The following is a 12,235-nucleotide window of genomic DNA, read 5'->3' as shown; positions in this document are numbered from 1 at the left end:
GTTGAAGAGCTTCCGTTTTTATATAGGGTGGGATCAGCCCACCCGTGTGAAAAACTTTAAACTCCTTAATGGCGCATATACTTAGGTGCATGCTTGTGTATGTAGAGGTAGATGCAACAACCCAAAACGCATGTTTTATTGAATGAAACGCAGCAAAACACAGCCTGTTCTTCCGAATTCGATCAACAATTTTCGCGCCAAGTTTTCCTAATTCTCATCAAAATTCGATCAACATTCTTCTGAATTCGATCAACGTTCTTTCCTAATTCTCATCAAAATTTTCGATCAAAAATATCATTTTGTTTTTCTTTTCCTCTGCTTTTTCTCCTATCTTCTTTAATTTATCTCTCCTCTGTTTTTTTTTCCCTCTTTTGTTTCAGTTTTTCGATTCAATTTTTCAATTGAGTTTATTATGTGGTGAATTTGTGCTTAATTTCGATTGATTAAGTTTATCTAACTTTTGAATTCATATGAATTGATTTTTTTTTTTTTTTTTTTTTTTTTTTTAGCTTCGATCAATTTTATTTGTGTATGAATTTCATCTGATATTTTTGCATTTTTTTAACTATGAACATAAGTATGCAAAAAATGAACATATGCATAGGTTCTCTTAAATGTGAACATTAGCTTTTCATAAAGTGAACATAGGCATAAAAATATGAACATATACATTTCAGAAAGTAAACATAACAATTTAAAATATGAACGTAAGCATTGTTTTCCTTAAAGTGAACATAAGCATTTAAAAGGTGAACATGTGCGTAAAAAATATGAACATATGCATTCAAAAAAGAGAACATATGCATAAACAAGCTTAATGAGAATATTTCATGTACAACAAATATTTACTATGAATATTTACATTATGAACATATGCATAGGTTCCTTTAAATGTGAACATTAACTTTTTAGAAAGTGAACATAGGCATAAAAAATATGAACTTATGCATTTCAGAAAGTGAACAAAACATTTCAAATATGAACGTAAGCATTGGTTTTCTTAAAGTGAATATAAGCATTTAAAATGTGAACATATACGTAAAAAAATATGAACATAGACATTTAAGAAAGACAACATATGCATAAACAGATTTAATCAATATTTCATGAACAACACATATTTACATTATGAATATTTTTAATTATAATATAATATTATTATGAATATGATGCATTTAATTATGAACATAAAAATTTGAAGAAATAAAAAATAATATGATTATGAAACATATGCATTATAAGTATTAAATGTTCATTTTTTTACGTGTTCATTTTTAATTATTAAATGTTCATTTTTTTTTCATGTTCATATTTTTTTTACTAAATGTTCATTTTGTAGAGCGTATGGTTGATTTTAATGGATCGCGAATTTGTTGTCTGAGTTATTAATTGGACCGCGTGTTTTAGACCTTCCCTTGTTGCACCTATCTTAGGTGCATGAGGATGCACCCAAGACCAATTGCCTTAATGGGTTGGTTTACAGCTTAGCGTTGCTGGCCCATTACCCAAAGTCGGAGCAATAAAAGCGAAACTTCCGCGTTAAGAGATCTCCTTCTCATACTAATCTCCAGATTTTAGAGAGATAAACACAGAGGCTTCAGGAGAGAGAAAGTCGCCCATCTTCTGCTACGCTCGACGTTCATCCTTTCGTTTTGCTTCGTTGATTCTGTGGTATGGTTTCGAGTCTTTCGCTGTTTGTTTTCTAGTTGAATTTTGATTGATTTTTTTTTTTTTTTTTTTGTTTGTTTTTCATGATTTTGTTGTTTTTTAGGGTTGATTTTATTGTTTTTGAGTTTAATTTTCTGTGTTTGATGATGATTTGTGTTTTTTTAGGTTGATTTTGTTGTGTTTTGGTCTAATTTGTTGATTTGAAGCAGATTTTCTTTAGGGTTTGTTTTTGAATCCCGTGTAATTGAGACCTGATTTATCCTGTGCAATTGAGTCTTATTGTTTCTTAATTTGTCTGAAGATTCTGCTACCTCAATTATTTTAATCTATTATGATTCGTATGCGATCTGATTTATCCTGTGCAATTGAGTCTTATTGTTTCTTAATTTGTCTGAAGATTCTGCTACCTCAATTATTTTAATCTATTATGATTCGTATGTTTGGAAATTAAACATAAATTTGAAAGTAGTATCTTTAATGGTATTCGAAAATTTAATGTATAGTTGTAAATCTGAACTTATGGAAGCCTTTATTGTCAAATATGATTCTGGAAATTAGGAAAAATAAGTTCTCAACGCGATGACCTTACCCATTTATTAAGAAGATAAGACTAGGGGACTTTGTACACAGCAAAAGGGGATTTGTACCAATTTCCGTTGTTTATTGATTTAGCCTCAGTAACTTAATGTTTTGATTTGATCTTCCGGAAATTTACATTCGCAAAAAAAAAAAAAAAAAAACAGTAGGAAAAATCGTAGGTAGGATACAATATCCTCAAGTTGGTTGTTGGTTTTTTAAAGGAAGAAAAGGGGATGATTTAGAATTTTGGGAGGTGGAGTTGGGGTTGTTAATATAAAGCTCATGAATCGATGCTGTTTCCCTTGCTTGGCTTTGTCCGTGCTGGCTGTATGCATTGTAGTATTTCTTTGCTGTACGATAAATCAATGTAGTCTCCCAGTTTAATGGGAATTTGTTAGAATTTGACCAGGACAAGTTTTGTAATGCAGTTCAATGTTCTGTTGTAGTTGATTGTGGATATTATCATTCTTATGTGATTCAGACTTAGATATGGGATTTATAACAATTCATGTTATTTAGTATGATTTTATGAATGGGTTTTATGATAATTCATATGTACTATTAGTGAATTAAATTTCTGTTTTTGTGGATTTTCAGATTTAATCACCCCACTTGAGGAAGCATCTGTTTCTCTTAAATATTTGTCCTTATGGATAAGGCTTTGGATATGTCTTTGGATGATATCATAAAGAGCAAGAAAAGTGCTGGCAGGGGTAAAGGACGAGGTGGTGCCCCTCGAGGGCGTGCAGCTAGAGGAGCTGTTAGTGGTGGAAGAATGAGAGGGATAGGTAGAGGGGCAGGCCGTCAGGGTCCTCTTGGAGTAAATACTCGACCTTCATCTTTCGCTATAGCCAAGGCAAGCCCAAACTTCGGATGTTTTATGCATTCTTTTTAAGTGTGGCATGTGGTTTAGGGAGCTGTGCTGAATGGTGATCATAAGTATAGAAATTGAAACAAGCAATGACTCATAGCCTAATTTCACATATGGAGAAGGCTTCTGATGTATTCAGCGCATCATTAGTGCTATCCCATGTTTCCATATCATGGTTCATGTAATTTCTTCCGGAAAGTGTTATTACATCGTTCTGAGGGACATCTGATGATTTTAATAACGGAATTCCTTTGCTGCCTCTTGTTAAATCTTGCTATCATCATGGTCAATGAGGATTGTTGCTAGTCAGCCATTTGAACCAGATCAATCATTAGTTCATATTTGAAACTTGATAGTGCTTCCATCTTTTTGTTTCTTTTGCCGATTTGTATATAGACAAAGTGGGATGGTGAACTATTTTGCTATGTCTGGGATTTTTCTATGCAAGTTACTGTCCTACTTCGACATCCTTTGCTGAGCAAAAATTAGTTCGCTTCAGAAAAGAGATCTCTTTAGCTTATTACTGATGTTACACATTGCTTCATTCCTACAGTTTCTTTCTACATTCTATCTCACCCTTTTGTTAATCTTGAATTCACTTACTTCTGGTCATGATGATGGCTTGTCTGGTCTCCTCAGTGGCTTATCTGGGCTTTCAATATATTTGGATTGATCATTAGTTGTTTCATTTACATTTTATGATATGAAAATATCTCATTGACACCTCAAGAATGGCGACTCGCTGTTTTTCTAGTATGCTGACATCGACTTTTCCTCCATCTGGGTTCTGTTTCCCAATGGTATCGCCAGTCTTTTCGCAGAACCAAGAACTTCCCATGGCAGCAAGATTTGTTTGAAGACAGCCTTGCAGCTGCAGGACTACCCGCTATGGAAAATGGTACAAAGTTACATATTACAAATCTGGACCGTGCAGTTAGCAATGATGATATAAGGGTACAGCCTGATTTCATTAATTTTCAATTAAAGACATTGCGACTGGTTTCTTTTAGCCCTGAAATTTGAGCTTGGAATCAGGAGCTTTTTTCTGAGATCGGGGAGCTGAAACGTTATGCTATCCACTTTGACAAAAATGGTCAACCCAGTGTAAGTCAATGGTCTTTGCCTTATTTTTCTCCCTTTTGATGCCAAGTTTATTGGAATTTGCATGTTAGGCTTTTGTACTATTATCTATACATCTTTTTTCTCTTCTGAATTTACCAGTTTAAGTATATTTTCTGTGGTACCCCATAAAAGATTCATTTTATTCCGCTTGTATCTGATGTAGAAATTCATGCATTCTTAACACAGTGATTGTTGTGCTTTTTTTTTTTTTTTTTCTTTTCCTTTTCTTCTCTTGTCAGTGGTAGAGATGATTGTATCTAATTAGAACATACATATCTGCTACTTAATTTATCATATGAAAGCAATCAAGTGGTCCTCGGTCATTCATTATGTTATATGGCATCTTAAACTGTTGGTTTTTAATTCAGAAGTATGTGCATTTGTATATTTGCTTGGTGTTCAGTCTGTCTTATTTTCTAGGCATGTTATTCTCATCCTAAATATTTTTTGCTCCTTTATGTTCACTGCGCTGTCAATGTGTGCTATATCTTTTACACCATCATGCAGTTCTTTTGTGTCTTGGTTGCTTGTGTGGGTTTTACCCTAGAATACTGATCTAGCTTTTGCTGATGAATTTAAATTGCAGGGATCAGCTGAAGTCGTCTATGCAAAAAGGAGTGATGCTTTTGCCGCCCACAAGAGATACAACAATGTTCAGCTTGACGGAAGACCTATGCGGATTGAAGTTGCAAGCCCTAACTCAGGAGGGCCTGTGTCTGCTCGTGTAAACATCGTCGGAGGCACTAATGGAAAGGCATCAAGAAGAGTTGTTATGACGTATGTTCATATATCTAGAGCTTATATATTCATATCTTCTGTGTGTCTCAGCAATTATCTTGTCTGCCTGATTTGTTTGTTTTCATGATGACATAGCATCTCTTGCAGAGTCACCTGCCAAGTGTTTAATCCCACCTTAAATTATTGTTTTGTATTATCAGTCTTTGCTAGATTGTGTCTTGATCATAAGTTGGATTAACATTAAACAACATTCAACAGTGTGACCATACTATAAGATACTTGCATGTTATGGGAAACTTAGATTAGAGGAATGTGTCGTAAATATGGCTGTTTTGTTAGATTTGTTTTGTATAAGAACATAGGTTGTGGAATGAAACAATTCAATAACGTTGGCCATAGGTAATTTGTGAGATACAAGATTAGTTTGGGTGTATATGATTAAGGCAAAGTGATGCTCTAATAAGGAGATGTTTTGAGATTCTCCTTGCATCGGTGCCACAGGAAAAAAGGAAGGATTAATATTAGTTGGAGTAGGAGTTATAGTAGGAATTGTTGGACACTTGGGACTTGAAGCTTATGGAAGACATTGCCCCATGCAGGAAATAGTTGCATGATAGGATTTTTGTGGGTTTTTTTAGATTGAATTTAATTTATGTGTGCGTCTTTGCTGCCATATACTATCTATTGTTCGTTCTTTTCTTCTTTTTTTTCTTTTCTTTTCCTTTTTTTCTTTTTTTTTTAAGGAATACAATCTATGTTTCTTAAAGCTTTCAAATATGGATGAGGTATTGGATCGTAAGGGTTGAAGGAGGAAGATTTTTGTGGGTGGCCGGCCACACGGAATAATCATATTTGGTTCATGTAGCCGACCCCACTTATGGGATTAAGGCTTTGATTTGACCGACTATCTTTGTTTCTTAAAGCTCTCAAAATATGTTGTTTCCACAAAAATTAAGGCAATTGGCGAGGGAGGGAGAGAGTGCTGAACTGCTGATATTATGAGTGGGCGTAAGGAAAAAGTGGATAAAGTAGAGAGTGTTAAAAGATGGGTTGTAAGAAAAAAGGGTAGATAAAGTAAAAGTGAGTTTGTGGAAATGTGTAAATATTGCGGGTTAAGAGGGGTAAGTTAGTAAAAGAGGTTTACGAAAAATGAAATACAGTGAAAGTGGTGGACGTTCTAGCACACTAGAATCACTAACAATCTATTTGTCAAATCTCCCCTTATAATCACCAACATAACTGCCCAAAAAACAAAATAATCTGCTCAACATCAAGTTAAAGACGTACAAACAGATAACATTCCATCTGGAGCATTTGGTTGCATAAAAACAACAATTACGTGGCTATCAAGTTCATTGTTTATTATGCTCAGAATGGACATAAACTTTAGGATCAATATTTTCTATGTACTATGGTGACATGATATGAGTGGAAAGTGGATTTTAGTGATGGGGAGAGGGATTAGATTGAATGGATCAATTGAATTTTTTTAATGTGAAGGACAGAGTAAAGAGTAGATGAGTTTGATTTAAGAAGGGTTTGAGGTATGGGTCTCTCATATCAACCATTTGAAACATTGCATGATACTGATATATTCCCGATAACAAATGATAAAGATGCATAGATGTGATATCCTTTTTGTGTGGAATATTGGTGCAATTTATTGGGGCAATGTGTGTGAATTTTGGTTTCTTATACTTGTCTAGGTAAATGAATGTTGCTAATGTTTTCTCAGTAAAGAGTTTGCAGCTGTTAATTTCCAACCCCCTTCCACCCTTGGGTGCTCTGTATAATAATTTGTTTCATAATTATCTTTTTATATCTCATGCAGGCAAAGAGGTGGCCGTACAGCTTCATCGGCTCAGACAAATCGTGGTGTTGGGTGAGTCATTTTCTGTTTCTAGAGCTATGATACACATCGAATTGTTGTGTTTTTTAGGTCAACAGATTCTTTTGTTCTAGTGATATCTCTGGCCAACATATTGTGATTGTGTGGCTGGACTAACTATCATATCTATTATCCAATACCTTGCAGACAAGGTTATGGATCAAGAAGGGAGGAAAGTTAATAGCCGTATATAACTGTTTTTGTTTCCACCTCTCCATTTTTTGAGAACTGAGGGTTCTAGTGCTCATACATTTTAGTGTTTAACTTGGAAATTTATGTACACTTTAGTCCTCCAACTTCTCTTTTATATAAAATTTGGTGGCTAAGCAAAAAGTGGATTGATAGTTGTTATCTATTCTGCAAAAAGCTCACCCCAGAATTTATAAATAGTACTACAGGATGGTCTTTCGTCCAAAAAACTCCTGTATTTAATTTTCAAGATGCCCTCATTTCTGTTTCTTATGAGAATAAGCTTCAACAAATATTTGTAAACATTGCTTTAAAATTCAAATTAATGTGGTGTTGAATTCATTATATAAGTCTCTAATAATATACTACCTCCGTCCTATTTTAGTTGCCCCATTTGACTTAAATTGTTTTTTTAGGTCAAATGGGGCAAGTAAAATGGGACGGAGGTAGTATATATATATATTAGAGCATTATGTAGTTTAAGTTCAATGTCGAATAGTTTGGTTGCTGTATAAATAAGAGAGATAATAATCTTGCCTTTATGTCAACTCTGAACTTACACTTTGTTTGGTTAGCAATTGTGGAGAAATGGAGGGATAGAAAGGTTGTGAGGGGAGGTGAATAGTGTGGGCTATCATTTTCCTACCAAATCATTTCAACAATGGAGTGATTTGATTATTAAGAGGAGAATGAAAATGGATCTGCAAATTTCCCTCCCTTGTCATTCAAATTAGTTGATGTCCTTACATTCTCATCCCTCCCTTTCTTTTCCAAATATTCCTATCCTAACTTTAGAAATTAGATTAGCCAAGGAAAAAAAATAATTAATGTGTGAACTTTATAAATTAAGATGAGTAACTTCAGCATTAAAAAAAAAAGGTTGGATCTTTGGATATGATTTTTGGTAATTTGGTTATTAGATTTGAAATTTTGGATATTTTGATTTTTTTTCAAATCAGATATGGTTTTGAATTCATTGGTTCTACTTGATAGTTTTCTCATACTTTTGACTTTTATAGTTTGCCACATTTCTTTTTTATTGCATGTGATACCCTTTGTGCTTTTGACTTCTTCTGTTGCTATACAAACTTTTACTCTTGCCTTAAATTAATTGTCACATACCTTTATGGGGAGTTTTATCTGATGATTTTCTGCCTTACCTATTATAATTAATATAAAAAAAATGTGATGGATAGTGGAATGAATGAATGATAGAGGATATGAGATGCTGAGATCCTAACTTTTGGTAGTTGGAAGAGAAATAATAAAATACTTCATGCCTTGATAGAAAGTGTGCCGATTAGATTGGATGGACATTTTGACGGTTAATTTAAATAGATCGAGTATATCATATCACGTGGTACCATTGTACTTTTGACTTTTATTTTAGTGCTCTCACTTGTACAAGTAAAGTAATACTTCCTCCGTTCTTTATTACTTGACCTGTATTCCTTTTTGGGAAGTTTCTTTTTACTTGACCTGTTTCCTTTTATGGCAAATACAATACTACACTTTTACTCATTTACCCTCACAACCATTTCAACATAATAAGAAACTCACCTTCCACCTTTATCTCTTCCTCTCTTACCTCAGTCCACACATCCCCCTCATTCTTCCACACCACCACATCCTCCCTCTTTCCTCTACTTTATCCATGGCAGCCACCACAACCACCACCTCAATTTTTTTTTTTTTTTTTGAAACACCACAGCAACATCTATCACTGCCCTTATATATCCTCTTCACCGGTGATGTCTGTGTCATTGCCACCACTTGCCCTTTTCCTATCACACACACTCTCTCTTCACCGCAGCGTCGTTACCACCACCGTCAAAGTACTCAAAGTTTACCAAGAGTCCAAAATCGAGGCTACGATCGTTGAATTTGGCCGTCAAATCCAGATCTAAAACAAAGATAACCGAATTCAACCTTCATAGCCTGGATTTTTGATCTCAATTTCTTAGTGCTTGGTTGGAGTATTAATATTTTCTTTCTCTTTATCTTTTCTTGTCTTTATTATGGTAGTGCTATGTACGATCTATACCACCCACAACCAAATTGAGTTTCAATCTTTCAATTTCTCATGTATGTGACGGTGTGACGGTGGGGTAGTATGGTGGGGGCGGCCTGAACAGCGGTGGTGTCCGTGGTGAAGTGGTGGTTGTGGTGCGGCGTAGGCGGTTATCTGGTGAAGTAATGTTTGAGGTGCGGCGGTGTAGGTAGCTCTGGTGGTGTCCGGTGAGATGTACTGTATGTGTGGGTGAAAGGAAAGGGTAGGAGTAAAGGGGTAATTTGGTCTTTCTCCTTTTTTACCAGCTCTGCCTTAAAACTTGTGCCTATTTACAATAGGTCAAGTAATAAAAAACAGAGGAAGTAGAAGAATACTGTCATGTAATAAATATAAATTCTCTACCAATTTATTTATGAGCTCACTTGATGTATTACAGTTACATTATGTGGTCAAATTTTCCAATGGTAAAAGTTAATAGGTACAAGAGTACTTTTCCATGAATTTCCCAAACATTAACATTGCCCTCTTCCCTTGTTAAAATTCAGGCGGGTACTCTATAAATATAAAATCATGTATTCCAATTTCCAAGGGTAAATTTCAAAGCGCTAGGGCTTTTTGTCACTAACAAGTAAGTTGTAGTACAAGGGTACTATCAAAAACATCGACCCCTTTTTCAATGTCACCATGCCACATTTTGTCCTAGATAGTTCCATGTCATATGACAGCAGTCTCTTGAACAATAAGTAGATCAATCCAATTCCTTTTTTTGTTTAAATCCCTCCCCCCGTGCAGTTTTCACTTGTTGCTTCTTATGTAGCTGTGTTGTTATTTTTATTTATTTTATTTTATTTTATTTTTAAATTTAAAATATCCATATAATCAGAAAGTAGTTTAATATTCCTTATAGACTATTGCTTTATTGATAATTATTGGTTTAATTGATTAGGAGATTTTCGATAAGCCATGTTGGATGCTTCTTGTATCTTCCAGCACAAATATATATGTTTTACAAATTACTTGTTAGTAAATTAGTTGCTAGATGTCATCAACATGTTGATATTGCCTGAGTATAACTCGTGTGTGTTCTGAGAGTTTGAAATGTGTGGCTCTGATTTTGTTTTTGTTATTAATTGTGATTTTGCTGACACATGTAGGCAACAAAGAACAAGAGGTGGATTTAGAAATGGCCCAGCACGTGCACAAACGCAAACCCGAGGCGGAGGCCGTGGTCAATCTCGGGGAAGAGGACGGGGTCGTGGAAAGAAGCAGCTAGACAAATCTGCCGAAGATCTTGACAAGGAGCTGGAGACCTATCATGCTGAAGGGATGCAGATCTCGTAGAAAGTTGCATCATCACTGACACTGGAGTTATGTGATTTACTGCAGTGTGCTGTGTGCAGATACTAAATTCTGTGTTTCTGGGATGTGGATGTGTGGCTTGCATGGGAACTTGCTTTTTGGCTTTTTGCTGCACTTGAGTTTTAATTGTTTAAACAGATCTGATTTAGCATCTCTTTTTATAACTCTATTAGTAGTTTTATGTTATCATGATTATAATTTTTTTTTTAAATTATTTGCTGCTCATGGGTTATCCTTCTTCTGGAGAAGACGGAAGAAATTAGGTGTCGGGGAAAAGCTTCGACAACTGCATGTCTTTCCGTTGACACTTGATGTCTTCTCGGTGACCTGGTTATTGGGGTTAATGACATGCTCCACTTTTTCTTATGGCAAGAGTAGCGATCAATGCAAAATCAGCCGGAGAATGGATTTTATAGATTCTCGTTTGATAGTAGTTATTGATGTCTTTAGATTAGAGTAACCTAATGTAGAATTTTGATAGGACAATTGTAGTAGCAGAGGTAGCTTTCATAAAGTATAAAAGTGTTTGTTTTTTTTTTTTTTTTTTTCATTATTGTTCAATCTGTATTGTGCTCTTCAAATTGTTCGAAGCTCAATATATATGGTTTCCAAAAAAAAAAAAAAAAGTTCTATATATATATACACACACCTTTGACAAACGCCACACCCTATGAATAATGTCAACCAGCAACACTATGACAATTAAGGAGGAAGTCTATGTCAATAATTACTCGTCTTGAATACATATAACAAGTGCTTGTTGAAATATTTATACCTCATGTTAGTAACTGTACCAGCAAAAACTCTAAAGATATCAACAATCTTGTTAGTATGTTTAGACTTCATTGGCGTAGTAATTATATCAATATGAGATCTAAATATTTTGTTATTGTCATTGAAAACTAGCGTAGTTATTGTTTCATACAACCTCACAAATAATGTGCATATGTAGGTATATGGTTAGATTTTGCTGACAAACGCCACACCTTTTTGTGGGATGGAATACTAACGATAACTTTATATATATCTTCTCTAAAGCATTCTAACTTTTGTGGACCTTGATTTGCACTAACAATTTTGTTTTACATTTACGAAAATTTACTTTGTATTTTGCTTCGTTGTTCTGATTATAGAGTGTTACAATTTTGGTCTCACTGTTACAGTAGTCTCACTCGCTCACATGTCGACATGCAACGTGCAACATGCTATCCACTTCAAACTTACCAAATTACTCATTTTAAAAACCAGCAAAATGCCACATGCTATATATTCACCAATATTTATTTATAATGACTTCTAAGAGTTTACTTTTTGTAATTTCGTCAGTTGCCATGTTCGAAACACTTAACATCGTTGGATTTTAGTTAGCAATAATTAATCACATAACATGATTAATCGACGACTATTAGCGACTAAACTCTAAACATATGCTTAATTTATCACTTTTAATCAAATTATATCGATGGTTGGTGAGTTGTGGACACCACTACACCCGTGACGTTTACTACACACATAGTCACACTACATAACAAAATATTACGAGAATTAATGTATTACTCGTTTATTATTCTATTTCTTTGGTCGTATTGAGCTAATTATTTATTGACTTTATTCGCTGTTAATTGTTTTCTACATAAACGTTCCTGCACATATCTTTAGGTAAAATTATATTATAATGAAGCTAAGTTTAATTGATAAAATTAAAGATGAATAATGAAATAATAAGGTTTTATTTATTTGATGATAGGTGAATATTAAGTAAAGTATAAATAAGAAAGTCAGTCATGTTAGTAGACTAAATGAGAATATA

The 12,235-nt window shown here is 34.3% G+C and overlaps 1 protein-coding gene across 1 annotated transcript; it reads left to right on the top strand.

Annotated features, from left to right (window-relative positions):
• Window positions 1–1,549: 1,549 nt before the first annotated feature.
• On the top strand, window positions 1,550–10,636 carry LOC145601390 (THO complex subunit 4C-like). Its single transcript, XM_081657402.1, has 7 exons — window positions 1,550–1,671; window positions 2,845–3,103; window positions 3,929–4,072; window positions 4,154–4,222; window positions 4,827–5,017; window positions 6,810–6,860; window positions 10,221–10,636. Exons 2-7 carry the CDS (start codon window positions 2,897–2,899, stop codon window positions 10,405–10,407), a joined length of 849 nt encoding a protein of 282 aa, XP_081513528.1. The 5' UTR covers window positions 1,550–1,671; window positions 2,845–2,896; the 3' UTR covers window positions 10,408–10,636.
• Window positions 10,637–12,235: the final 1,599 nt, after the last annotated feature.

This window comes from Chenopodium album, chromosome 21 (genome assembly GCF_948465745.1).
Source record: "Chenopodium album chromosome 21, dcCheAlbu1.1, whole genome shotgun sequence".
Lineage (NCBI taxonomy): Eukaryota > Viridiplantae > Streptophyta > Magnoliopsida > Caryophyllales > Amaranthaceae > Chenopodium > Chenopodium album.
Note: the sequence above shows the minus strand (reverse complement) of the source record. Positions and strands in the feature narration are given on the sequence as shown.

Excerpts from the sequence above, each read along its gene's own strand:
- LOC145601390 (XM_081657402.1), top strand. The coding sequence starts at position 2,897 with ATGGATAAGGCTTTGGATATGTCTTTGGATGATATCATAAAGAGCAAG. Across the intron at positions 3,104-3,928 it reads CATCTTTCGCTATAGCCAAG|TCTTTTCGCAGAACCAAGAA; the intron begins GCAAGCCCAAAC and ends TGGTATCGCCAG. Across the intron at positions 5,018-6,809 it reads TCAAGAAGAGTTGTTATGAC|GCAAAGAGGTGGCCGTACAG; the intron begins GTATGTTCATAT and ends TATCTCATGCAG.